General features: G+C 59.2%; 3 protein-coding genes across 3 annotated transcripts; all 3 read right to left on the bottom strand.

The window, feature by feature from the left end:
* Nucleotides 1-6,908: 6,908 nt before the first annotated feature.
* INS49_005360 (uncharacterized protein) lies at nucleotides 6,909-7,298 on the bottom strand (the record flags this gene model as incomplete). Its single annotated transcript, XM_043166141.1, has 2 exons — nucleotides 6,909-7,133; nucleotides 7,227-7,298. The coding sequence occupies 2 exons, from the start codon at nucleotides 7,296-7,298 to the stop codon at nucleotides 6,909-6,911; spliced, it is 297 nt and encodes a 98-aa protein (XP_043017173.1).
* A 3,014-nt stretch (nucleotides 7,299-10,312) lies between these two features.
* On the bottom strand, nucleotides 10,313-11,086 carry INS49_005359 (uncharacterized protein; the record flags this gene model as incomplete). The annotated part of the gene is made up of 1 exon (XM_043166140.1): nucleotides 10,313-11,086. One exon carries the CDS (start codon nucleotides 11,084-11,086, stop codon nucleotides 10,313-10,315), a length of 774 nt encoding a protein of 257 aa, XP_043017172.1.
* Nucleotides 11,087-13,554: 2,468 nt separating this feature from the next.
* INS49_005358 (uncharacterized protein) lies at nucleotides 13,555-26,101 on the bottom strand (the record flags this gene model as incomplete). Its single annotated transcript, XM_043166139.1, has 7 exons — nucleotides 13,555-16,360; nucleotides 16,453-18,472; nucleotides 18,545-19,251; nucleotides 19,329-24,445; nucleotides 24,546-25,048; nucleotides 25,152-25,852; nucleotides 25,932-26,101. The coding sequence occupies 7 exons, from the start codon at nucleotides 26,099-26,101 to the stop codon at nucleotides 13,555-13,557; spliced, it is 12,024 nt and encodes a 4,007-aa protein (XP_043017171.1).
* Between the last annotated feature and the right edge of the window lie 25 nt (nucleotides 26,102-26,126).

The following is a 26,126-nucleotide window of genomic DNA, read 5'->3' as shown; positions in this document are numbered from 1 at the left end:
AAGCGATGGAGTGGATTGAGGAGGAAGAGAAACTGACGTTGCGCAGTCCGGATTGGGGCAAGGAGGAGCAGAAAAGGTGGCAGGGGAACCGACCCTGTGGCAATGTTGCACCGACCAAAGCCGCCAGTTCCCTGCATGAAAATCCCCTAGGCTTAGAGGAAGCTTGCTGGTGCCGGTCCAGGGCCTGCGAAAGCGGTTGATGTGATGGAACGTCCCAGGTCCGTCCCTGACGCCGCTTGTCACTACGGTGCAGTGCAGTACCTACACCAGACCACATGTACATTTGGCCTGACACCTTGGTCTCTCAGGTCTGCTGTACTTAAGCATGCAAGCCGGACAAGTCTAGGAGTCGCGACTGCGGTCCGAAGTCTGCTGCGTGTGTGTCGTCTCTTTTTGCTCTGCAACAGTGCAGCCGCGGGTGCAGCCTCCAGTGCTCCATCTCTCCACTTCGGCTCAGGTACTATTGTGTGGGCGCTGTTCCAACCGGCCAACCATGTCGGCTTGCAGCGAGAGAAAGGAAGAGAACGGAAACCCCCCTGTGAGTTTGCAGGCTAGCTAGCGATCCCCGGCCAGGCACATGAGAGCCAATGCAGGTTACAATGGGTACCCGGTGTTTCCCAATGCTCCAATGGGTGAGTTGTACACACAGCGGGTGGAGGCCATACCAACTAAGAGGCTGGCCGTACCGGAAACACCGAAAAGCAATGGCTAGCAGACAGATGCGATGTGATATTTGCACTCGACGTGGTCTACCGGGGCAAGGAGCAGTGTGCAGGGTGATGCCGTTATCTGCCGTGACCCGGCTCGACGTGGACAAGAGGAAGGTGATACTCCGTACTTGTCGCCGGCTACATTACATATATGGCTGTTGAGATATCGTCAAAGCGTGCCCATCGGGGGCTGCACGAGTGAGGGGAAGCTGTCACGGCCGCCTCGACTTTGTCTGGTGGTGCATGGACGGTGATGCGAGTGACGAGCAGGAATCGTGATGCACAGCGGGACACTGATGAACAGTGGGCAACGGAGCTCAAGATCGAGCGAGGCGCTGCTGCGCGCTGCTTGCGGCGTCTTGTCAGCGAAGCGAGATAAGGTTGGCGAGTTGATGTGCGGATGTGTACCACAGCGCCACGGTAGTCTAGTAGTAATCTAAGGATTGTACCTGGGGCAGGGCAGGGCAGGTATGCCGGTTGTCTGATTCGTGATTCGTGTTCCTTGGTCCGGCATGGTCTTTGAGATGCGGAGGTTGGGCAGTACAGCACAAGGCGATTGCCGGGATGCGACGGCGGCAGCTCGGGTAGCATGGTTGAGGAAGGCTGGTCGGCGAGGACGAGGCCTGGGCGAACGGCCAGAGACGTACTGGCGGAAGTGGGCGCACGTTCTAAGGGTTGCCCCTCGCATTGGCGCAGAGACGGCTGCTCGAGCGAGGGAGGCGGCGGGACGTGGGATGAACTGGCTGGGCCAGCAGCTCCCGGACCTGAACGACAGGAGCCAGGACGCAGGAACGCCGGTGGTGGCTTTGCTGTGCCTGTGTTTTGTTTGTCTCGTCTATCGGGTGTGCCTGTCTGCCTGTGCTGTCTGATGTGTCCGCCCATGACCTAATGCCAGCTCCCGGTGCTTCTCATGCAGTGCTGGTGTCAGTCTTGAGTGGTGGCTGCAGGCAGTTCCGGCGAGGGTCGAGTAGACGGACATAGCGTGATGTCGATGTTGGCGTTGATGTCGGTGTCGATGTCGACGTCAATGAAAGATGCCGACTCGTAAACCCAAGTACTGTGCTGTACTGCACTGTACTGTACACAACCAACACGGGCAGGCGGTCAGGCGGTGCGTGCCTGTCGTGGGTCGGCACAGGACGGCGGAACGAGCGAGCAATGCGCGCGTGCGTGCGTGCGTGATGGATCGGAATCGGCGGTTGCTGGCAATAAGGCGGGCCCAACCCCCTCCTCAGTGGTGGGTGGCTGTCAATAAAGGGCCGGCTTTCAGTGTGCCTCGTACGGGGTCAACCCTTGGACAAGCTTGGAGGAGACGACCGCCCGGGCGCTGTGGGCCAGAAGCGCAGCACAGACGTTGGTGTGCCTCGACACACCCCTTGGGCAAGCTCCAAGGAGCATAGTGCCACGGATTGGGAGTGAGGGGTGGACTTGATAGCTCGTGTGCATGATGATGGGGGTCCCTTTGTTCGGAATAATAGGATGGGTTGGAAGACTGGCGTCTTGTCCGCTCTCGGTGGCGGGCGTTGGACTGTTCGTGGTGGGAGTTGGCGGGAATTGGTCTTCAGCATGGGCTGGCTGAGGTTGGGCTGTGGGCTGTGGGCTGGCTGGCTGGCTGGATGATTGCGAGCAAGGAGAATGGTCCTGGCTGGAGGCAAGACGGGGGAAGCAGCAGCGGAATCACAACGGAGGGAGGCGAGCAGGAAGCTCACAAGGAGAGATGGATCAACCCTGATGAGGGCGACGATATCGCTGCTTCTAAGTTTCTTTGTGGGGGACAGGTGGTGGCAGCTTGACAACAAAGGAGGGGGGTGGTTTGGTTTGGTGGCAGGGACGAGGTACTAGGGCACATCGGTACCGGACCACGACAGAGACATGGAAAGTGCGGAAGGGTAGGTTCCTATCTCGTCAACGTGGTGTATAGGTACCTAGGTACTACTGTTCGTACTGAAATGGCTGCATCCGTGTTCTCGTCTACCCCGGCGTTGCCCGTCTCCAGACGCAGGTTTCGTGGTGTTTACCTGTATCTATCTGCCTGGTGGCTTACGATGAAGACATGTATCCATGCTTGACGTGGATGGGTGAGTGCACAGACAGGGCGGAACGAGGGGAAAAGGAAACATGTTGATGATCGGCCTTCCGGTTTTGGCGGGGCTGGACGGGAAGGCACAGCAGGGGAGGCTACCAGGTGCCAGGGGACGGGCGGCAGCGCGTGTGCAGGGGCCCTGGAAGGAAAGAAGTCAGGTCCATTAAAGCCCCTGTCTCCTCTAGATAGGTGCCTACCCAGGCCGGTATTTTCAGATGGCAATTGCCCTGCCCTGGAGCCAGAAATAAGGTATGGTCTGTGCTCCCCGTCGGGTGCAAGTGGGCGGTGGGCACTGCCGGGGGGCACTGCAATTGCCACTCAAGCTTGGGGCAGTCAAGACGGATGGTTGTCAACCACCTGCACACCTGGGCATGGACGCATCCTCCTCATCTGACGATGTCTGCCTGCCCGCCTGCCTGCCTTCCTTCCGTGCCTGTGCCTCTATGACTTCCTTCCATGATTGCCCGGGTGCCTGCCCAACGGCCCTGACCTGGCAGTACTACGTGTATGCATGTAACTCTGGCCGTTTCTTCCCCTCATACTCGACCGTCTTGTTGAATTTATTCGAGTCATGAACGATCGCGGTCGTCTGCTCTGTTGCTGGCCACCTACTGAGCAGACCCCTCCATGCTCTCTCACTCTCACACCCACGCACTCTCCCCCTCCTCTGGCCATGGACTCAACCGGACTGAACCGAACTTCATGCATGCTGGCCTTGACCGTTCTTTCTCCACCCTCCTTTCTGTGCGCTCTGTAAAATACGCATCCTCTGTCTGCCGTGCCCGTCAGCAGAACCGCCATTCACGCCCAATCCTTCCATCAATTTAGCTTTGGCTTCTGACGCGCGTCCTGCTCTTCTCTGTACCGGACCGTCTTGTCGCAAGCCTAGAGCCAAGTCATGCTAGAGCAGGGACATGCCTCCACAATTGCCCATGGCAGTGCCCCACGCCAATGCCCACACGCTCAATCAAGACTCGTTCAACCCAAGACGAGACGGCCATTTTTATCAACAGGAAACTCAAATCATCATCGATAGGGCCGCCCACGGCTGAAACGCCTTCCCAGCTCCACAGCATACACCTGACGTCCCTGTCTTCGACCGCCTTGCATAGCCTCGCCTCGACATGATTTATCTAATACTGCGCAGGATGTTGTTGGTGTTCTGACATTGATTGGGATAGACTACAATTGCCCGTCGTCAGCTGTCATCCTTGCCCTCACGTCCTCCAGTCCACACTCAGCCATCAAGGCGCCCCGCCGCCGCGTCAAGACTTCAGCAGGTGCCAGGGCGTCAGGCCCCCATGTTCGACAGGCTGATCTCCACCGTTGGCCTTGTTCGTTCAAACACAATATGGTTCGCTGCTGTTTTGCATTCAGGCCGGCCGTCATCTGCCATCTGGGTTCCTGGAGGACACGACAACAGGCCGTGGACACTTGTGATATCTACAGTAGTCCCGAGGGTCTGTCTGCACTGCATTTTCATCTCTAGTGCTGTGCCCTGGCGATCACCAAGTTTACAAGACGCTCAAGTCCAGTTGCCATTGGACAAGACGCCGTGCTGTGTTCACATGTTCACCAACCTCAACTACCGTGTGATTGCATTCTGGCATCACCAATAGCCGGCTCAGTTCTTCGTACCGAGCCCTGGCCGAACGGTCAATCCGCCACCATAGCATGAGATGCGACTCAGCTTCCAACAGTCCCGATCCTACGGTACGACGTGGGCAGTCAGTCATCTGCCTGCCACTTGCTTACACACAGCATGGACACAGCACGGCCCTGGCCACTCTCCAGCAAATCCGATGCCGTGCTACTGACCGGTACGCGGTGTGTAGTGTACATACAGTCGAACCGCGGCCCAGCAGCTTGCGCCAATTGACATCCACAACGCCCTCAAGAGTCAAGACGAAGACAATGCGACAAGTGGGCACTACCCAACCAGTCAGTCGCCTGACCTCTATCTCGACCCACACAATGTCACCCTCCACACCCACACACACTCTCTCTGCCCACAGAACCCCAACATCAGAGTTTCTTGGTAGGGCCTGTGCCTTGCATCATGCAGGACGATTGGGGCCCGGCTGAATTCACCATCTTCCTGGCGTGTGACCGCCGGGGCGCCCAGAAACCTAGCTGGCCTGACAACATAGATTGGATGGTTACGTCCTCAGATCCAGGCCTCGACTGCCGATGCCGTTCCTGAGTTTGACCCCAGGAGACCGCCGCTGTTCCGATTTTGGGCCCACGCCCCGTCCTCCCGGCTTTGGATGACTTCGCCAGGGCTCGTCCACCGCCAGTCGCCCCGTGCTGTGGACTATCTAGAGGTACTTTTGTCTACTTTTCTTTTCCTGCGACCTGAAACTCGACGCCCCCAGTATCTAGCCGATGACTTCCTTCCGGTGCCGAGGATTCGGCTCCGTTTTCACCCAACACCTCCTTTGTCTAGCTCGGCGACGGTCTCTTTCAGGCACACAATTGCACTGTCTAGCCTTGGGTCATTACCTAATTGGCCCACTCGCTGTGCTCTGCCAGACTACATCTCCAGAGGCTAGTACGGCGCATATCTCAAACCCGCTTCACGGGCGGCCTATGAGTTGCACTCGATGGGCATCCTTTAGCATAGCCCTACACCAACGTCCGCTTGTGGCTTGCCCGGTCTGCGAGTGGCAAATGGTGACCTCAAGATGCCTGTGCATCCTCAGCTTGTGGCAGGCTGCGATCTGATTTTGTCCTCATCACCCGGCTGACCTAGAGAGAGATGATGCCAGATACTGACCACGCTGCACCGCCCTTTGGAGGCACCTGAGGTCTTTTCCATTCCATACGGCCAGTGCTGTGCTCCTAGCGACTCGGCGAATCCCAAGTTGGGACAGCAAAGAGCTTTGTCATGGTCATGGTCGTGTCACGACCTGTGGACGTCCACTTTCTTCCTTCAAGAACAACCACCGCTGCAAACCTTCTCACTCTCGGCAGGTTCGTGTGCAACCTTAAATCACTGGACCTGCAGCTTCCATAGTTGAACAAGCGGCATTGCTTGCGTTTCTCGTGGGCGACGCCAACCAATCTGGCTCTGAAGCAAAAGGGTTCCCAACCAGACAACCAGCATCCTCTGCTCGGGCCGAGCTGGCTAGGCACAATATGCCTCGAGCAGCACTCATGAGACCCAGCAAGACAGTCACAGGCCTGTAAAGCAACCGGAAAACTGTGTTATCACCAGAATGTGCCACCCGAGGAACGCAGTGCGTCTTGTGGTCAGCTCAACTCCGGAGTTTAGCCTTCCGTGAGTTCCGGTGCCGTAGCTTGGGCGCGGTCTTTGCACGAATCTTATCCAATGTGACGCGGTGGCCTGCCAGCATATTTTCCCATGCAAGAGAAACTTCAACTCTCCTATGTTTACCATCCCCGGTCTCAGTCAGGACTCAAACCCTGTTCCTCCGAGGAGGCTTTTCACCTCCAACGCTGTGACAGCGACCGCGAGGCGCGGCAGATATGTATTACGTCTCAGCCTCGAGCCCAATCCCACCATATTCGCACGATTTTGTCATGTCCGAAGACGTCAGCCTCCCCATTGCGCGCTGCGTCTGATATCGCGGCCTTCAGGCGCAACCCACATCGAGAATCAGGCTGCACTCCACGGATCTGGACGTCGAATCGTTTGAGGGTCGAGCTTCTCCGACGCCTAAAGGTCTACCATAAGGGCCAGGCCCCAGGCCCCAGGCCCCAGTTCCAGCTCCTGACCCTGGCCCTGGCCGGCTGGGCTCCAGCAGCCTGGGACCGAGTTCAAATGACAGGCGCCTCTATTGGCCATGGGTATTCAACCTCTGGCCAGTCACACACGCTGCGGGTGGCGCCTAGTCGCGGTGACGAGATTCGTCACGCCGAGTGGCATGCGCATCCCAGGTTGCCGACGTATGGGCTAAGCCGGGCCCGGCCATCTACACGCAGCAGTGCCCAGCGTCGCTGTCGCGCCATGGCGGCTGGAGCCACCTCTTCCTTTTTCTTGTGGTCCACGTTTCTGCACTAGAGATCGATCTCTGCAAACATTTCAGCCTTCTGAGCTGCAAGAGGTCAAGCTCTAGACCCTTGCATTGATTCCCTAGCCCCCTCCTCCGGGCTCATCCTGGCTCGGCCCGGCTCTCCCTCTGAGCTGGCTGGAGCTTGCCGAGCCCAAGCAGTAGTCCGGTCTGGTACAAGTGCCGCACCATTAGTCTAATTCCCGCCTCCGTCGCATATCCCGCAGTGGATTTGGTCTGTTCTTCTGGGACGTGCAAATATTCACCGCTCTTTTGGCCTTTGCCACGCAAGCCGCTGACCTTGTGGTCCTCTGCTGGGAGTGATTCCTGGGAGGACGGCGGCCGGTTATGCGGGCGAGCGGGCGAGCGGGCGGGCAATCTCTCGCGCTTATTTCGCTCTCTTGTCATTCACGCACTCACCCACTGTCTGTTGGTGTTGTTGTTAGCTGCATCTGACAACGTGCGGAGACCGTCCAGAGATATGCAAGACATTTTGAGCGCCTGACCTGCCCCCTCCTGCAGTCTCCTGCAGTAGGGCCCCTCAGTACCCAAAGCTAGTAGTACCTAGCCCTGCTGCGATCGCTGGAGCCGTCATGTCGGATCATCGGTTATTGTTGGGCACTTCCGGCCCCCAACATCTAGTTAAATGCACCCAATTCGGGCTCGACTCGGTTCCGGGTTAATGTCAAGGTCTAGGCCAGGGCCAGGCACGCCGTGCATGACGGCGTAGTCACGGGGAGAAAAGCTGGTTGGGTGGGGTGTGTGTTCAAGGTGTTGGTTTTGAAGGTCCCCGAGGGTGGTCAGAAGGGGCCAAGGAAAGGAGATGTGGCGTCCTTCCCTCAGGAACGTGTTGTCTTTCCATTTGCCCGCCTCTGTGCTTACGCCTTTGTTTGATCGGCATGCCTCCGGGTCGAAACCCAAGTCAGCGGGACTGTGGCTTGGGGGAGGAGGAGCAGCAGCGCAGTGGACGTCAGATGTCAGACGCGAGGCCGGAGGCTGGATGGCGCCTGCGTCCGAACCCGGGGCCACAATGCCGCTGGGTCGGGTGAGCCAGACGTTTCTTTGTCTTTCTTATTTGTCTTACTGCACTGGCGCTGGTACGACGGCGTTCCTTGGTGCTGGCCGCTGCTTGGCTGGGGCTAATGCCGGCCAACTGCTGCTCGGCCACGAGGGGTCTGCATGGTGGTGTGCAGGCGTGGTCTCAGAATACAATATATAAGAGAGACATCTCTTTATCGTGCTTCCGTCGCCATGTGGTGTTCTCCGGGCTTTTGATGGAAATTCTGGAGCACGCTGATGTCGCATCAGATGCACGATCCTCGGTGCCTCTCCTCGCTCGCTCGTGGCGGTGAACCACTCAGCTGCCACCTAAGTTGGCCTTTTCTCGAGCAGCGTCATCGAGGCTCGTTAAGTTCCGAACGGCGAGCGTCGCACAGAATTACCCCGGACATGGCGGAGTTCCCGCGGGGCCTTGCACATTCCGACCACCCTTGACGCTGTGCAATGTGCTCTTTTGTAGCGCCACGTCAAACTGCACTATTTTGTCACGCGGCATGTTTCGTTCGGGCCCATGGAGATCTCGTCGAGGGTATTGAGAAGCGGATTCATGTGTGTTTCAAGGTGAGAACCTGAGAGATGGGCTCATTACCTACGTACGTAGGTTGCTTCTCTGACAGGCACGCCGTGTGTGTGGGCTGGGCGGGAGATTTTGTTCCGGGCATTAGTTACGGACTAGAATATGAGCAACATCTCATGGGATAATTATATGTTGATATCTTATACTAGACATTCCGTTTTTAGCGTTCTCAGAACCATTTGAGACGTCATTTGGTGGTGTTCAGTCTCCAAACGTATGCCATTAACTGGTTATGAGCATTCGGCACAAGAGGTTTCGAACTATGTCAAGCTGGCGAGATCATCACTCATGAGACTTTACTTTACGGTGGAGTCGTCTTTTGTCTTCCACTTCAGAGTATTGAGCCTTTCCCTCAACCAGTATGTGGGTGAGCTTCGAAAGTCGCATAGGATAAAGCGTTCCGGTCCTCTGGTGTGCGAGTGGTGCAAGTTAGCTTTTCTTCAATGGTTCAGGTACTCGCACACAGAAACATCTGTATATCAGGGCACGTTGTTGGTTGCGTTACGAAGCCAAGAGAACGTCTTTTGGCCAAAACGTACCGCTTCCCAAGAACCTCCCAAGATCCTTCATTATGCGTAATGTCAAGTCTTGCAATTGTGACGGCTTGGTAGAACCCGATACTACCAAACAGCTCTTTTCGTAATGCGTGTAAGAGTCATGGAATTAGAACACAGAGTTGATGCAAAGAATCCCTGATCCTTGGGCGTGTCCGGGAGCGTGTGGCTCAGCAGCAGCAGCAGGGTATTTTCCGCCCTGTTTTCGCTCTCGCCCTGGCAGTCACTGGTGAAAACATTTGGACGGGAGCCTGCGCCGTCAATTCGGGACCAGCAACTCGGGCTGTGGGTCCCTCGTTAGCACTGGGACTTATTCCATTCCCTCCGAAGTCAACCCTCGCTCCGGTCCCGGCAGGGCCGGTTGTGTGGATGCTCTCGTGAGTCATTATTAACATTCGCCACGCATCATCTGCTGTTACTCAAGTTTGCTCATACCCAATAAGACTCGATCCGAAGGACGACGATGCTGGTATTTTATGAGCTGGTTTGGACGTTGTGAAGACTGATTTGAATGTTTTGACGACCGAGTTGAATGCTGATAGTGGTCTTGACCGGAAGCCAAGATAAGGACCCCATGTGTACTTTAAAACTGACACGAGTTTGAGCAGAATGTCCAATCTCCCCTTTCATTTGGACTGCAGGTGGTGATGAGTCCACTCACCGGGCCACTGGTCTGAGACGTTACGCCTTGGCTTAATGGCAGGCCCGTTCATCAACAGACAGGCTGTGATCCCATGAACTCTGTGCAACAGATTTTATCCCCAAGACCCAACTTTGAAGATCCTGGAGATCTGCTTGTATGCTAAGTTTTGAAAGCTTGGGTGGTCCCTGGGAAAATAGAGCCCACACTCGAGACATAGAGTATGGTCAAAGGTGGGACTGAAGGACCACCCCCTATCTAGGCACCAGAGACCCGCGGACTTCTCCTGAAGGCCAGTAGTCACTTAATTTTGGACCAGATTAGTGGCCTACGTGACCAGACTCGCCTAGCTCAAAGAGAAGAAGGACCGAAATAGGTAGGATGTAGCAGTGGTGTTCATATGGGGAAGACATTCTACCTTGTTGACTACTTCTTGGAAAAAACACAGCCATCCAGAGTTGGCTAGACCCGTTGCATGCCAAAAGCGAGTTTACACCAAATATCTATTGCTTCTTGCTCCTTTGAGATGCAGTTCACTACTGATCACTTGGCTCGGTTCAGCAAGGGGTGCCCAAGCAGATCGGAGATGCCTGGCCGTTCGTCGATAATTCTATGTGAATAATGTGTGAATCATTAGACAGACAGACAAATAGCTTGGCCATATAGTATTAAGAACTCACGAGGTGAAGCATTTACGTATGGGATCTGATGCCTGCTTGTCAAGCTCGCTCCTCTTCACATTTGGAGGGATCGGAACCTCCCATGCTGATCCGTCGGCTTGTTGGATTCGCGTGGCGATATCGATGGCGGCTGAAAGGCTGCAATCACCTGATACCAGTTGGGCTGCCACAATCCCAAACAGCCACACGTCCGTCTTCCGCATGTTTCCCTGGCTCAGTAAGATTTCAGGAACTGTCAAGACAGCAGATGGTAGTGGGTGTCCGGTGATAGTCATGTCGAGAATTGGCGCCTCAATTTTGATACGGGCTTTGTTGTCCATCATTATGTTCCCCGCGTCCAGGAAAACCACAGCGAATCCCTGCCCTTGTAGCTGCTTAAGGCCAAGCAGAACCTGGCGAAGAATGCCACGGATGAGAGGCTGCGGGATAACACTGTGCTTCTGAATAAAGTCTTGTAGGGTGCCGGCGGCCAGGTGCTCTCTAAGCACGAAGATGTGTCCTTCCTTGAGCTGATATCCCAAGTACGAGACGATATTAGGCTGACTTGGGCTCATCTGCTTCTTTCCCAGATGTGACACAATACTCTCTCGTAGAGATGAATCTCCAGGCCCTTCCAGGTCCCATTTATCCGCTGTGATGAGCTCCCCCGTATCAGCTCTAAGGGCCAAAAAGACGGGACCGTGTTGTCCATCCCGGATTTTATCTTGGCTTAGGACCCAATCGAAGCCTATGGTGGCGTCCTTCATATCGGCTGAATCGCTGGCTGACATGGTGTGATGTTATATACTTAGAGGAAGGAAGGAATAAGGGCTTCAGTGGATGCGAGGTGTTGTGGTATAGAAACAAGTGACGAGAAAGGTATCGAGGTAGATTCGCAGCGGCAATGTGAAACCAAAGTGGGCTTGTGTAGCCCCTTTACATGGACAGTTTTCGGCTGGGACTACATTTGCAGGATTCATTTATGGAGGGATGGCGTCGATACTATTTAGGCTTCGCCGTATGACTGATTGCCTGAATATTAGTCTTGGGCTGCTTGTGTCAACGGTTCTAGTTTATGGCACCGCTAGAAGCGGTCATCGTTGGCCTTGTCTATGCAGCTGTCACAAGGCTGTCTCTGTTTTCTGGGCTATAAGCCCTAGATAATCATGTTTGAAACCTATTGTTATCAGCATTGTATTTTCTTTTGAAAAAAAAAAAAAAAAAAAAAAAGCTGGGTATCTAAGCGATTACCACTGTATGAAGGGACTGCATGCATACTGCTTAAGAAGCATATGTATACAGATTAAAAACGAGACCACTTACATGGACAGGCCTCAAGCCCGTCCCACTCTTTCCCCTCCAGATGCATTCTGCAAGGATTAGCAGTTCCAACCCGACTGAATGTAAGGTTCAGTCCGTGCCGCTATTGGCAAGCCGGTTGGTGGTAGAAGTACCCATCTGCCTCGCTCAATGCTGCATTTTCTGTCACCAGCATGCCTCAATGCAAGTGAACTGGCATCAGTCATACACGCCTAATCTGACTAGATTTGTTTGAGACCACCTTCCTGGTGAAGTCGGCCGGCCACTTAGTATCCGGAGCACCCACCAAGATGTCTGTTGGCATTCGTTGCTATTCGAAACACTGCCGAACTGGGGCTCCGGTCAGCGGCACGACCCGTGACGCCCAACAACATCCAAAAATAACAGATCTATGTTCTCTCTCTTCTACCAAACGATCAAACCGGCTCTCCTCCTGAGGGAGTAGCTACTAGGAAGTTCATGGCATAACCTTCGGATTCTCGTTGAGGGTGTATGCTTTTGCTGGATTATCTAAAATAGGAGTTATGCATAACCATTGATAAGACCACGGCTCCCACCTCAAAAGGGAGACTGGCCAGCTACCAACAGCAAACTTAAAGCCACCTAGGTATGGGCGAGCTCATCGACCTGGCTAGGCTAGTCGTTCTCTCAGCTGCAGGATGCAGGACCTACTGCCTTGATGATAGAATAAGGAGCTGGCACTGACTAAGAGAACAGATCAGTTCCTCGCCTCCATGATAGGCTTCCTCAGCCCCAAGGTCTTCTTCGATATCTGGACAGACCGGTTGAATCAGCTCGTGCGACCAGTGCCGTATCCTCAGGCCCTCAACCTATCTCTCAGCATCGCTCTGTGGATGTTAGAATGGCCCCTAGGAGCACCCGTAAGTATGTATCTGTGTCTCTTCCAGAGCTTCGCCGCCGCTGTCACGTCCGCGCTCTTTCTACACCAGGGAACCGATCCGGCGCTCTACTACTTTATAGGCCTTCTCCTGTACATACCAAAATATCACTTGCAAGAGGTGAGTCTACCGCGTGGTGCGCCCAATCAGAGAGAGAGCCAACCGTGGCAAGCGTATCGTGCTTAGCCGCCGGGCAGGGACCCCCGGAACATCCCATCTGGGACCTCGAGAATAGTCTTGGGTCTAATCGAAGCCATGCACATGGACGAGACCTCAACGTGGCCTTGTAGCCAATATCTTGGAGCCAGCGGCAGGAAGAACCGAGCAGGGGCGTGCCGGGCGCCCATCCAACGGGGAGCAAGATCTGACGTCCGCGGTCTTAGCCAATATATAATTAGTTTCATTAGTATATAATGCTCAAAATTGTGTGAGGGTAGGGCAAGGATACAAGTAGCAGGTGGCATAATTATAGCTCGGTATCCCCCAAAAAAGAGAGAATTTAATAATTTTCTTAAAGTTCCAAATCCGACACTATGGGACAACCACGTAGCTTAGCCATTTTTTTCAGGAGACAGAAGATAGACAACAGAGAACGGGGAACAGATAAGTCAACCTCGTCCATGCCCAGCCTGTAGTCGTAAATCTTCAAGAGCAGGACGATATCAATTTTCAAATAATTACTATTTACCTAGGTACTTAGTACACCTGGTGTCAAGCTTGACAGCTTGTCAGCAGCACCAGCACGAATGGGCACGGCCTGACACTAAGACTTATGGGGCAAATTAGCAGCTTCTGACACAACTCTGGTTTACAGAAGCAGTTTGAATAGTCACTGTCTAAAGCCTTGCATAGCGAATTTGACTGTAATTGCCTACAACCTACATTTTCTCTGGTCCCACTAGGATAATCATTGTCGTTCCAGCTTAGTAGACGAACTCAAAGAATACGAATAGTCTATAGTCTATTTACTTAGTACTGAGTACTTAGGCACCGCCTTGTGGCGCATTGGAGCCGGTCATCAGATGGCAGCAGCGATGACCTCAGGCCCTTCCCCCCTTGACGAGCTTGGGGAACGCCACCGGCGAGCCGTTCTGGTCGGCACTGACCAGGTACTCGGCCAACATGGGGTCCAGCCCCTTCTTGACGGCCTCCTCGACCCACTCGGCGAGCGGCACCGTCCTCACCGGCAGCGGTGCGCCCCCGCCGCTGCCCTGCAACTCCTTCATGACAGCCAGCGGATACACAATGTCGCCCGACTCGTACAGGTACCGGACCTTTGCCCCTCCGTCCCGACCACCACCACCACCACCACCCGCGGCAGCCGAACCCCCCATCGCCGCCGCCACAATGTCCTGGGCCACGTTCTCCACCGACACGAAGTCGACGTAGCCCCTCCAGGCGCGCGACTCGGGCATCGCCTCCATCTCCTCGACGAACCGGAACAGGTTCTGCATCAGGTCCAGGTCGCCCGCGCCCTCGCCGACGATGCTGCTGGGCCGGTGCACCGTGACGGGGAGCCCCCAGCACTCGGCCGCCCGCTCGAGGACCCGCTCCGCCGCCCACTTGGCCGCCGTGTACCCGCCGGTCGCGAGGTCGCGGGCGTCGGACGCGGGGGGCCACGCCGCCGCGCTGACCTCGCCGAACGACGGCTCCCCCTCCCCTTCCTCCCCGCCCCCGCCCCCGCCGACGCCCGCCGCCAGCTGCGCGACGCTCGCGCTGCTGACGAAGTGCACGGGTATGCCGCGGGGCGCCGCCAGCGCGGCCAGGGCGCGCGTGCTGCCGACGTTGGTGCGGCGCAGGGTCGCGTACGTCTTGAGGAAGGAGACGTCGGCGCCGTTGTGGACGACGGCGTCGGCCTCGGCGAAGATGGCCGCGGCGAGCTGGGGGGCCAGGCCCAGGAGCCCGCCGTCGTCGGCGCCGAGGTCGCCCGCGTGCAGGACGACGCGCGGGTCCGAGGTCAGCACGGCCGGGAGGGGCTTTGCCCCTGCCCGGCGGGGCCGCGTCGCGATGCAGTGGATGCGGGAAATGCCCGGCTGGCGGAGGAGCGCGCGCACGAGGTGCTGGCCCAGGAAGCCCGTGGCACCCGTGAGCACGACGGTGCGGGGCGGCGAGGCCGGGGGTGGTGGTGCCGCCGCCGCTGCTGGGGGGAGTGATTGTGGTGGCGATAGGGGCGGGAGGGCGGTCTCTTCCTCCCAGTCGATGACGACGGGCGGGGACGGTGTCTGGCCCGAGGTGTCATCCGCGAAGAGGCTGGCCATGCCGGCGAGGGTGCTGAACTCGAACATCTTGTGCAGGGCGGGCGCCTTTGCGTACTTCTTCTCGAGCAGGCCCTGGAGGTTGACGAGGAGCAGCGACGTCCCGCCCACGTGGAAGAAGTCCGTGTCGGGCCCTACGGAGTAGTTGCTGCTGACGTCGGCGGGGATAACCTCCTTCCAGAGCTCCCGGACCTCAGCCTGCAGCGCCGTCACGGCCGCCGGGCCCGCTTGGTTTTCTCGCTCCCCGTTGGCCGTCCTGATGGGCAGGGCCTGCACCGCACGGCGGTCCAGCTTGTTGGAGCTGTTGAGCGGGAGTCTGGCGACTGGCACCAGCACAGAAGGCTTCATGTGCTGGGCAAGCGGCAGACGGCTGGCAACCTGGGCCAGGAAGCTCGCCTCGTCCTCACCACCGCCGGCACCCGCAGACGGGTCGTTGTCGATTACCACGTGGGCGACGAGGTACTGAGGGCTGGACTCGCTGTCCTGGCGGACCGAGACTGCCACGTCGGTGATCCTCTCGCCCCCGGCCCGGACGATGGCGGCCTCGATCTCCTGGAGATGCATCCGGATGCCCCTGAGCTTGATCTGGGTGTCGCCCACAATCCGGCCTTCCACGACAAGGGCTCCGTCAGATGCCAGCCGCCCGCGGTCTCCGGTCCTGTGCATCGTCCTCCAGCCTCGAGCCTGGAACTCTGCTGAGGCGTGGCTGTCGTGGAGGAAGGCCTCGGACGTGCGGGCCTCGTCCCTGAAGTACCCGAGCCCGACGCCCCCGCCGCCGATGCATATCTCCCCCGAGACCCCCACGGGCACGGGCTTGAGTTCCCGGTCGACGATGTAGACCGAGTAGTTGGGCCACGTCGCCAGGGAGACGTCGGCGCCCTCCCCGTCGGGGCTGTGGTACGCAACCTCGCGGGTGTGCGACGTGAAGCTGGTCTCGGCGGGGCCGTACACGTTGAAGAGGCGGAGCCCCGGCCGCCCGACCGACCGGAACGCCCTCAGGAGCGGCCTCGCCATGGGCTCGCCGCCGCACCCGGCGACCCTCCACGCGGAGCCGCTGAGGTACCCGCCGCCGGAGCGCATCCAGGCCATGTACTCGGTCGGGGTCGCCTGGGTGATGGTCACGCCCTCGTCCGCGATCAGCCGGGCGAGGCCGAGCGCGTCGCCGCGCAGGTGGCTCGGCGCGACGACCAGCGTGCCGCCGTTGGCGAGCGCGAGCAGCGCCTGCGACATGGACATGTCGAAGCTGAAGGCCGCCTGCTGCAGCATGACGTCGGTGCCCTCCCGGAAGCCGAACCGCTGCGTCGCGATCTCGATGTTGTTCCGCAGCGATGCGTGGCTGAGGCAGACGCCCTTGGGCCTCCCGGTCGACCCGCTCGTGTACAAGACGGCGGCTGGCCTCTCGGCTCTGGCCTTGATGGTTGGCGACGTGTTCTTGTTGTGCGATGCCGTTGACGTCGAGCCCAAGGACTCGGAAACGTCAATAGGGACGCCGGCAGACCCGAGTTCGCCGAAGACGGCGCTCGTGCTGTTGTCGATCAGGATGCAGGCTGGCTTGCACTCGCTGACAATCTGGGCCAGACGCTCCGTGGTGCTTAGGCGCGGGTCGAGCGCCACGTAGATGGCACCCGTCTTCCAAATGGCAAGGATGGAGCAGATGAAGTCCACGGAAGAGGCCTGCATCACACCAACCACGTCGCCGTCGACTTCGTCTTCTCGAGCCGGGCGGCGATGGCGTCGACGCGCCTTGCCATCTCGGCGTAGGTGAGTTTGCACCCCTGCCCGTCCTTGAGAGCGACCTGGCCCGGGTGTTTGGCCGTCATCTCCTCAATGCGATGGGCGAGTGTCTCGGGCCAGGCGAAGTCATGCAGGGGGCCATGTCCCAGCGTGAGAGCCCTGTCCACGGCCGCGGCGTCGTGCATCGCGGGGCGGCTGATCTGTGCGGCCGCGTTCTTGGCGAAGGCATCGAGGAGGTTGAAGTAGTTGTCGAGCAGCGCGCTGGCGGCATCGAGGTCATACAGGTCCTCCTGCACGGCCAGCATGACCTGGGAGTCCCCGCCGGGGTTCTCGACGATGTCCATGCTGATGTCGTAGCCGATCTGCCCGCCGGCGACGAGCTCGCCAGTGCCGCGGCAGCCGCAGAAGGGCCGCTCCTCGGCGATGCCCAGGCGGTAGTTCAGGAACGCCTGGAAGAGAGGCGCGTGCTCCGACGAGCGGGGGACGTTCAGCTCGTTGAGCAGGATGTCGAAGGGCACCTTGGAGTTAGCAAAGGCCTCCTGAGACTTCTGCCGCATCTCCCTGAGGGCCTCGCCAAAGGTCTGGGTGGGGGATCCCCCAACGCGGAGAGGGAGGAGGTTTAGGTAGAGGCCTATGGCATCCATCACGTCGCTCTCCTTCCTGTTCGCATCCGCGATGCCGATGCAGAAGTCCTCTTGGCCGCTGTACCGAGCGAGGACCGCCTTGAAGACGGCCAGGTAGAAGTGGAAGGACGTGGCTTTGAACCTGCGGCAGGTTTCCTTGATCGCGGCTGATTGCTCCGCGCTGACCCTGCGCCTGACCGTGAGTGTTGCATAGGTAATCCTTCTCGGCCGGGATGTCTGTTTCGATAGGGGCAGCAGGGGCAGCGGCTCAGGCAGCGTGCGGAACTGGCCACGCCAGTAATCAAGCTCTGGCTTCCACTGGCCGGACCTGTACTGCTTGGCCTCCCTCAGTGAGAAGTCGGGATACTGCATGACGGACGTGTTGAACGGCTCGCCATTGTACGCCTTCTCCAGGTCCCGGAAGAGCACCTCGAAACTGATGCCGTCCATGTTGATATGGTGGTATCCGAGAACGAGGACATGTTCTGTCGATGATTTGGACAGGAGCTGCATCCTCATGGTCTTGCCGGCCCCGAGGTCGTACACATTGTTCTTCATCATCTCGTGGGCCTTGCTGACCTCGGCCTCGTCAGAGATGGTCCTCCTCTCCAGCTGGAAGGCCGGCTGGCTCCAGACCTTCTGCACCGGGAGGTGACCCTCGACGGCAAAGGACGTGCGCAGGGCCTCGTGCTGCTGGCAGACCTTCTCCAGCGCCGCTGCGAAGTCGTCGACGCGCAGTGGCCCGCGGATCCGCATGAGCGACGTGATGTTGAAGGCGAGCGGGTCCTCCACGTACGACCTCAGGAACCAGAACCGCGACTGGCCAAAGGATATGGGGGCCACCCGCTGCAGGCCGAGCTTGAGGGGCTCCTGGGATGCGGAGAGGGACGTCTCGGAGACGGGGTCGTCCTCGGAGGAGGTGTCCTTCTCCGCGTCGGTGGTGGACAGAGCGCCGCTCCTCGACGACGCGGTGCTGGCGTCCGCCGTCTGGGTCTCGAGCTGCTCGGCGCTGGCCGGCACATTCGTCTCCGTTGCGGCGGGCACGACCACGGTCGCGGGGGCTTCGACGTCGGCCTTGACGTCGGCCTTGACGTCGGCCTCGCCCTCGGATGGGTTCGACCCGAGAGACGCGACCACGGTTTCTTGGATAAACTCGAGCAGCTCCCCGGCGGTACCGCCGTTCAGGATCTTGAGGACAGGCACGTCGATGGCAAGTTCCTTCAGGAACCAGGACCTCAGATCCACGGCAACGAGGGAGTCCATCCCGAGCGCCTCAAGGGAGACGCCCAGCAACTCAGCGTCTCCTTCCGCCTGTAGGGAAGATTGTAGCTTGGCAATGAACGCATCTTGTTCAACGGGTTAGCAAGGTGACACACACACAGCCAAGCGGCTTTCGAAACACTGAACGGAAAGCTTACCCTTTAGCACGGCGTGTGTCTCCTCCGTGGTCTTGGCCTCCTGCAGCCGCACCTTGATCGCCAGGCCCTGCTTCGAGGTGCTCGAGCCCGTCGAGGCACCCTTTCCGGTCTCGAGGACAAGGTGCTGGAACCTGGGGTTGCTGAACCAGGTTATGTCCGGGCTCTCGTCGCTGTAGTGAAGACGCAGCCCCGTCGCGGTCGTGACCGAGTGCTGCGAGTCCGGCGGGCTGGCGAGGACCGCCTCGGCAAACATGGTGAGGAAGTCCTGCTCGCTCATCCACATGTTGCCCACCGAGAACAGGTACTTCTGGTGCTCGAAGCTGAGCTTGTCCGTGACGGAGCCGTTGCCCATGATGGCGCCGATCTCCACGGACGAGCCGGCGACCCCGCGGCCGCGGCGCTGGGCGGCCAGGGAGTTCATGAACATGTTGGAGCCGGCGTATATGCTCTGCCCCGGGTTCCCAGACGTGCACGCGATGGAGGACAGGAAGACGAACCAGTCCAGCGGCGTGTCGTGGAAGATCTCGTCGAGGTAGATGCTTCCCTGCACCTTGGGCCCGAGGATGGTGTCCACGGTCTCAAGTGTCGTGTCAGCGAACATGGTGTCCTGGAGGACCATGGCGCCTTGCGCAACTCCAGCTATTGGGGGCATTGTGGCCGTGATGGTCTTGAAAGCTGAGTTCACCGCTTCTCTCTTGGTAACATCGCTGGACGGGTGGTCAGTACGGAGAGACGACTTTTACCGGGGCAGGTTCAATTGCCGAGGGCACCTGGAACGACTCACTTGGGGAATATCTTGACCTTGGCTCCGAGAGCCTCTACGCTCTGTAGCCATTTCTGGTCGATACTTGGGTTTCGACTCGTCATCACCACATATCTGGCGCCCCGTTCCACCATCCACCGACAGAGGGACAGCCCGAGCCCGCCGGTGAGGCCGACCAGCCAGTACGTCTTGTCCTGCTTGAAGCGGACCACCGAGTCCGCTGGCTGGATGCGGACAGCGCACTTGGAAGCAGAAGCCCAGTCAACCAGGCAGGGGCCAGGTGGCACGGGCTTCCCTTCCGCCACGTCCATCGGCGTCACCAAGGCAATCATCGGGGGTTCTGAAGAGCCCCCACCAGATCTGGCATGGGCCCAACAGGCTCGTAGAACATCAGGTACGGCACAATCCAGGCCGACGAACGTCGGCGTGGTGACGCGCGCCGAGATATCGGTCAACGAGCCGAGGCTCTCATGCTGACACTTGGACGGGACACACTTGGCCACCAGCCGGACCGCATCCGCGCTGCCGCCCGTATGGTCGGACATGTCGAGGAGACGGGATACCTTGGGGGGCAGGACCTCCTCCACGCGCCTCGTTGGAGCCAGGGGGTGGACGTATATTGTTTCACGGCTCTGGCGCTCAGCCTTCGTCGTCAACAACGTTACACGGCTGCCCTTCTCCGCGCATCGTCTGGCCAGCGCCTCGGCCATTGATGGTGTTGCATCCAGGACCACAATAGAATCGCCGTGTCCGAGACCATCTACTGCCGTCTGAGCCATGACCTGTTCGTACATCGATACCAGCGCCTGCTTGCCCTGGTCCAGGGGCATGGTGCATGGCAACGTCCAGTGTCTGTCGACCTCGACGACCGACCTGTGTGAGTCTGCGAACGCAAACACGGGTTTTCCAGTGGTGTTATCGGTGCCGAGGACCAGGAACAGGTAGTCCGAGGACGGCAGCCTTACCGACTGGAGCATGGCGTAGCCGACGGTGATAGACACAACGTCGGGGCGGGTCTCAGCACAGACAGGACCAAAGGTCTCCTGCAGGGCCAGGGACTGCCCCCGAGGCGTCAAGCCCACGGGGTGGACCCGTGGGTCCACGTCTTGCGCGAGGAACCGCCTCTTCGCGTTGTAGCGAGCGTTGCGGTCCTTGCTCAGCCGGATGCGAGGGACGAGGAACTGCCCCTCCTCGAACCTGAGCTCCGGCTCTTGGTACCAGGTCAGGGCGGGCGGCCCTTCCTGTTGGTCCCAGACGCCCGAGGCCTCAAACTGCAGCAGCTTCTCTCCTAGCTTCTGGGCATCCGCGTCTCCGGCCCGCGTGAAGTCGAGGAAGCCGAGCCGGACGTGCTTCATCTCAAGCACGATGGTCCTTCCGACGCCCATGACCATGTTGGCGTAGGGGTTCTGGCCAGAGGCGCCGCACGTAATCCAGTATACGTTTTTGGACTGCTGGTAAATCTGCTTGAAGCCAGCCAGCTTTTGAGAGGTTACGTCGCAGAACAGCGGGCTGTCGAGCTCGACCAGCGACAACACGGTCCCCATGATGGGAAGGTCTTGGGACGGGACCAGCTCGATACTTGAGACGACAGAGATCTGCTTGTAGTGCGGCTGCATGAGCTGCTGCAGCGCCTCGGTCAGCGGTGGCGCGCCGCCCACGATGGTCAGGTGTCCCGCGTCCACGGACAAGGCCGAGGGTGACGTGGTGAGAGGCTGTCGCAGGAAGCCGACGCGGTCATCAACGGCCTGGGTGAGGATCACCGACAGCGGGCCAAGCGCGTGGTGTGGCGTGAGGGTGTCCACGCCCGAGAAGCCCGTCTTCCGCATGACCTCGTCCCACCGTCGCACGCCGACGCACGGCGAGTAGACGCGCCCTCCGTCATCGTCGTCGTCGTCGTCGCAGCCAAGCCACCAACCGGGCAGGCTGCCGAAGATGAAGCCGAACCGCAGCGGGTCGTTGTTGGTGATCTCGAGGAGGAGCAGGTACCCGCCGGGCTTGACCAGGCGGCGCAGCTGCGCCAGGGTGGCCTCGAGGTTCCGCGTCGCGTGCACGACCAGGTTCGCGACGACGACGTCGAACGAGTGCTCCTCGTAGCCCTGCTCGACGACGTCCTTTTCGATGTCCAGGGTCTTGAAGACCATCCTGGACTCGTAGGCCTGGAAGACCTCGCGCGCCTCCCCGAAGAACCCACTCGATATGTCGGTGTAGGTGTACGAGGCAAAGGCGTTGTCGAGCCTCCGCAGCATGACCTTGGTGGCCCCGCCCGTCCCTGCCCCGACCTCGAGGATCTTCATGTGCGGGTACCGGTGCGTCAGGTGTGCCACCATGCGTGCGAGATCCTCGGTGTACTGGGACATGCCCATGGCGTCCACGTAGAACCTGTTGAGCATGTTGTCCTGGACCATGGGCTCAAGGGCGTTGATCTCGCCTCTGAAGACGCGCGGGAAATTCTCACCGACGGCATACATGAGCTGCAGGTCGATGTTGTCGGGGAACCTCGCGACGAGTCGGCGGATGTCGTCGACCGTGTCGCCTTCCCAGTCCTTGTGGATATGGCGCAGGCTCCCGCCCGCAACACGGTCCTGCACGTGGTCTGCCCACTCGAGGAAGCGCACATGGTGCTGGGCCAGGTCACGACGTGAGTGGCCCGGTGGCAGCTCATTCCTCAGGGTCCGCATGTAGAAGTAAGCAACGCGCTCCATTGCGTCGAACATCTCGCTCTCGATGGCCAGCCGCTCGCCGTGGAGCTCAAGGTTGGCCCCGGCGGGGGCCTCGGGCTTCCACACCACCTCGGAGAACAGGTGGATGTCTTTTGCGGCAGACACCGGCGAGAGCGGCTTGGTGTGGAGGCCCTGCAGTTGGATCAAGGTGAACCGGCCACACTGGGAGTACAGGTCGACATCGCCACCGACGTCTTGCGCGTCGTCCTCGTCGGTCAGTGCGACCGATGCCCAGAAGGGCAGCTGAGCCCCGGGGTTCAGCTGCTCGACGCAGTGTGCGAAGTTGAACCGGATGCAGTCAACGCCCGTGGGCAGGTGGATGCCCTGGAGGCGCGTGTCCCCGGGGAAACAGTAGGCCGCCAGGATGGACTGTACCGTGGCGTCCAGGGCTGCCGGGTGGACGAGCATCTTGTCGAAGAATGCAGTCTGCTGTGGAATGGTCAGGAGACCGGTCGCGGCTCCCATCCGGCGCTGCAGGCTCGTGAGGGCCTTGAACGGGCCGGTGTATCCATACCCGAGGCTCGCGATTGACGAGTAGAAGCGTTCTTCGTCCAGATCCTTCAGCTGGCTGTCGGTCTCGAGCTTGCCCGGGAGGGCGTCCTCCGAGGCCCGGCCAAGCATGACGTGAAGCTCGCCCGAGGCGTTCTCGATCAACTTGGTTGGATCGTTTCCCTGGTGGCTGAGGAAGGCAAAGTGGGCGGTGATCTTGTCGGCCGTCCGCGTGATGGCCGTCACGGAGAAGACGGTCTCGGCCCCCACGTTTTCCTCGATGACCAGGGCGTGCCCGATGACGAGGTTTCGGATCTCGACCGTGGTGATCGAATCACCGCCAAAGAGCTGGTTGACGGCCTCCAGGGCGGTGGAAACATAACCCATTCCGGGGAAGACCGTCTGGCCCTGTGCGTGGTGCTGCAGCAGCCAGGGAAGTTCGGCCGAGTGAAGGCTGTTGCGCCACCGCACCTGAGAAGTGCTATTGTCCGTCCCCCTGATGCCGAGCAGCTCATTCGTCGGCGTGCTGTCCGTCAGGATTGCCTTGGAGAGACGAGACTTGAAATGGTGGCTGCGGTCATGGTCCCATCCATACGACGGCAGGCCGGACAGCAGTCGCTGCTCGGCGGCCCCGGACAGGAAGGACTCGTAGCCTGCGAAATCGACGGCCGAAGGGCCGAGGGTAGACCAGATATGGCCCAGGCAGTCGGCAAATGCCTCGACGCTGTTCTCCCCCCTGCGCAGACATCCGGTGTACGGGAGCTTCTGCCCCAGCACCTCCTGCACGGTCTGGCCGGCGGGGCCTTTGAGCGCAGGGTGGGGGCCGACTTCTACAATGTAGTCGAAGGGCTCCTCCCCGCCCAGGGCATACGACAGTGCCTGCGAGAACATGACCGGCCTGGTCATGTTGGTGCTCCAGTACCTGTCCTGCACCCGGTCTTCGGTCACGGTACTCATGTCCCTGACGTACACGCTGGAGATCCAGGGGCAGGAACTGTCGCGCGGCGTGTGGGCGACCACGCCGCAGTCCTGCAGCGATCGCACATAGGGATCGATGCAGGGTAGCATGTGGTGAGAGTGGTATGCCTTGTCGACCTTGAGCATCCTGGTAAACTTGCCCTCTGCATCCAGGACCTCTTTTGCCTCTTGCAGTGCATCCAGGTCCCCAGACAAGGTCACGCTGGAGCTGGAGTTGCTCGCACCGACCCCCAGCCGCCCCGCAAAGTTGTCGAGCTCGGTGAGCTCCTTTGCGTCTTCGAATGATGTGCCCACGGCCATCATGCCCCCATCTTGGCCCCCGGGGCCCTTGGCCCAGTGCGTATTCAGGCCACGGTAGTACGAGACGCGGATAGCGTCCCGCGCGGAGAGGTACCCTGCCGTATAGGCAGCCGGGACCTCTCCGGAGCTGTGCCCGACCACGGTACTAAAGAACACGCCGGCGGCGCGCAGGAGCTGGACCAGCATGATCTGGACGGCGGTGTAGAGCGTCTGGGAGATGTGGGCTTCATGGATGCGAGACGACTCCGCAGGTTTGAGCAGCTCCCCGATCAGTGACCATGTGGGCCGGTCCTCATCGGGCAGACCCCCAAGACTGTCTTCGAGATCCTCCAAGATGGCCCTGGCAGCCGGTGAGCTCAGGATGAGGTCAGCCCCCATCCGTGGCCACTGCGCGCCCTGGCCGGTGAAGACGCCCAGGATGCGACTTCGAGAACCAGCGGGCCTTGCAGCACCGCCGCCGCCGCCATCTCTCGAACTGACCACATCTTCCTTGCTACGTGACTGCAACTTCTCCTTGAGGGAGTCAAGATCGACTGCCGATACAAAGGTGCGCTTGTCCAGCACCGAACGGTGGTTGTTGAGGGTGAAAGCCAGGTCGCGGAGGTCTGTGTCGGGGTTCAGCTCGAGATGGGCCCTATAGTGTGACAGCGTCTTTGAGAGGGAGCTCTCGGTGTTGGCGGAGAAGGTGAACGGGGAAAACACGGGTGCGCATGCTGCTGCCGCTGGGGATGCCTTATGGGGGCTTCGGAACAGGTGGTTCGTAGCTCTCGAGAATCGCGTGAGCATTAGCGCCGCCAAACCCGAAGCTGTTGACGCTGGCCCGGAGGGGGCGGCCCGGCTCGAGTTGTGGCCATTCCTTGAGTGTGGTTGGGACCTCGAGATCTCCGTAGAAGGGCTCTATGGCCGGGTTCAGCCGGTTGAGATGGAGATTTGGCGGAATGCGACGAGCTTTCATGGCCAACGACGCCTTGAGGAGGGCCGCCAGCCCGGCTGTGCCCTCGGTATGCCCGATGACGGTCTTGACAGAGCCGACGTAGAGTTTCGGATCCCGCTCCCCCCGCCGAAAGCCGCTCGCTGGGCCGAAAAATGCCGTGCTGATGGCTTCGGCCTCTACTGGGTCACCGGCTGGCGTGCCGGTCCCGTGGGCCTCGAAATATTGGGGCCGGTCACTGGCCTTACTTAGGTCCAGGCCGGCTCGTCTGTACGTCTCCCGGATCAAATCTGCCTGTGCCAGAGGGCTGGGCATGGTGATGCCTAAAAGAACAATTGTCAGTGACGAGGACTCATCGTCTCTATCAATACCTCGGGGAACGCAAGAAGAAGAAAAGGAGAAGAAAAAAAAAAAAAACACACCCACCCTTTGTTCGCCCGTCCTGATTGCACCCGGTCTCCCTAATCAGACACTCGATATTATCGCCGTCTCTCAGCGCGGCGCTGAGTGTCTTCAACACCACCGAGGCAAACCCCTCGCCTCTTGCGTATCCGTCTGCAGATTCATCCCACATTTGGCATCGCCCGGTTGGCCCGAGCATTTTGAGTTTGCTCTCAGCGATATACTGGGACGGACTGAGCAGCAGATTCGTGCCACAGGCCACAGCGACAGGCACCTCGCCCAGGCGCAGGCTCTGCACGGCTTGGTGCACCGCGACGAGACTCGAGGAACATGCCGTGTCGACTGTGACGGACGGGCCGTGCCAGTCGAAGAAGTAGGAGACCCGGTTGGACAGGATGCTTCTCGCCGTCCCGGGTGCAAAGTACAGCGGGAAGGAGTCGAGGTCCTGTCCCACGAGCTCCGAATAGTCGCATCCCATGTTCCCGACGAAGACGCCGGTCTGGGACCCTTTGAGGTGATGGATGGCAATGCCCGCAGTCTCGAGGCTCTCGTAGACGGTCTCGAGAAGCAGCCGCTGTTGAGGATCCATAGCCAGAGCCTCGACGGGTTTCACCCCGAAGAAGGCTGCATCGAATGACTTGAAATCCTCCTCCAGGAGATACGAGTGGCGGACGTTGCTTGTTCCATGATGTTTGTTGTCCGGGTGGTAGTACCGATCAACGTTGCTGGTCGAAACGAGTCAGCAGGAACCTCGTGGCATGGGCACATCAGAAATTGCTCATCCCCGGCTCGAGAACCACTTACAATCTGTCTTCTGTGATCTCCTTGGCAATGTCTCTCGGCTCCTTCAGAAGCTCCCAGAGCTTGGAAGGCGAGGTGGAGCTACCAGGGAAGCGGCAGCCACTGCCAACAATGGCAATCGGCTCCTGGGCTCCCTGTCCCTGGCCCTGCGGCTTTCCCGACGCGTGCTTCATGACTATCTATTCAACAGATTTTCTC

This window comes from Diaporthe citri (genome assembly GCF_014595645.1).
Source record: "Diaporthe citri strain NFHF-8-4 chromosome Unknown scaffold_17, whole genome shotgun sequence".
Lineage (NCBI taxonomy): Eukaryota > Fungi > Ascomycota > Sordariomycetes > Diaporthales > Diaporthaceae > Diaporthe > Diaporthe citri.
Note: the sequence above shows the minus strand (reverse complement) of the source record. Positions and strands in the feature narration are given on the sequence as shown.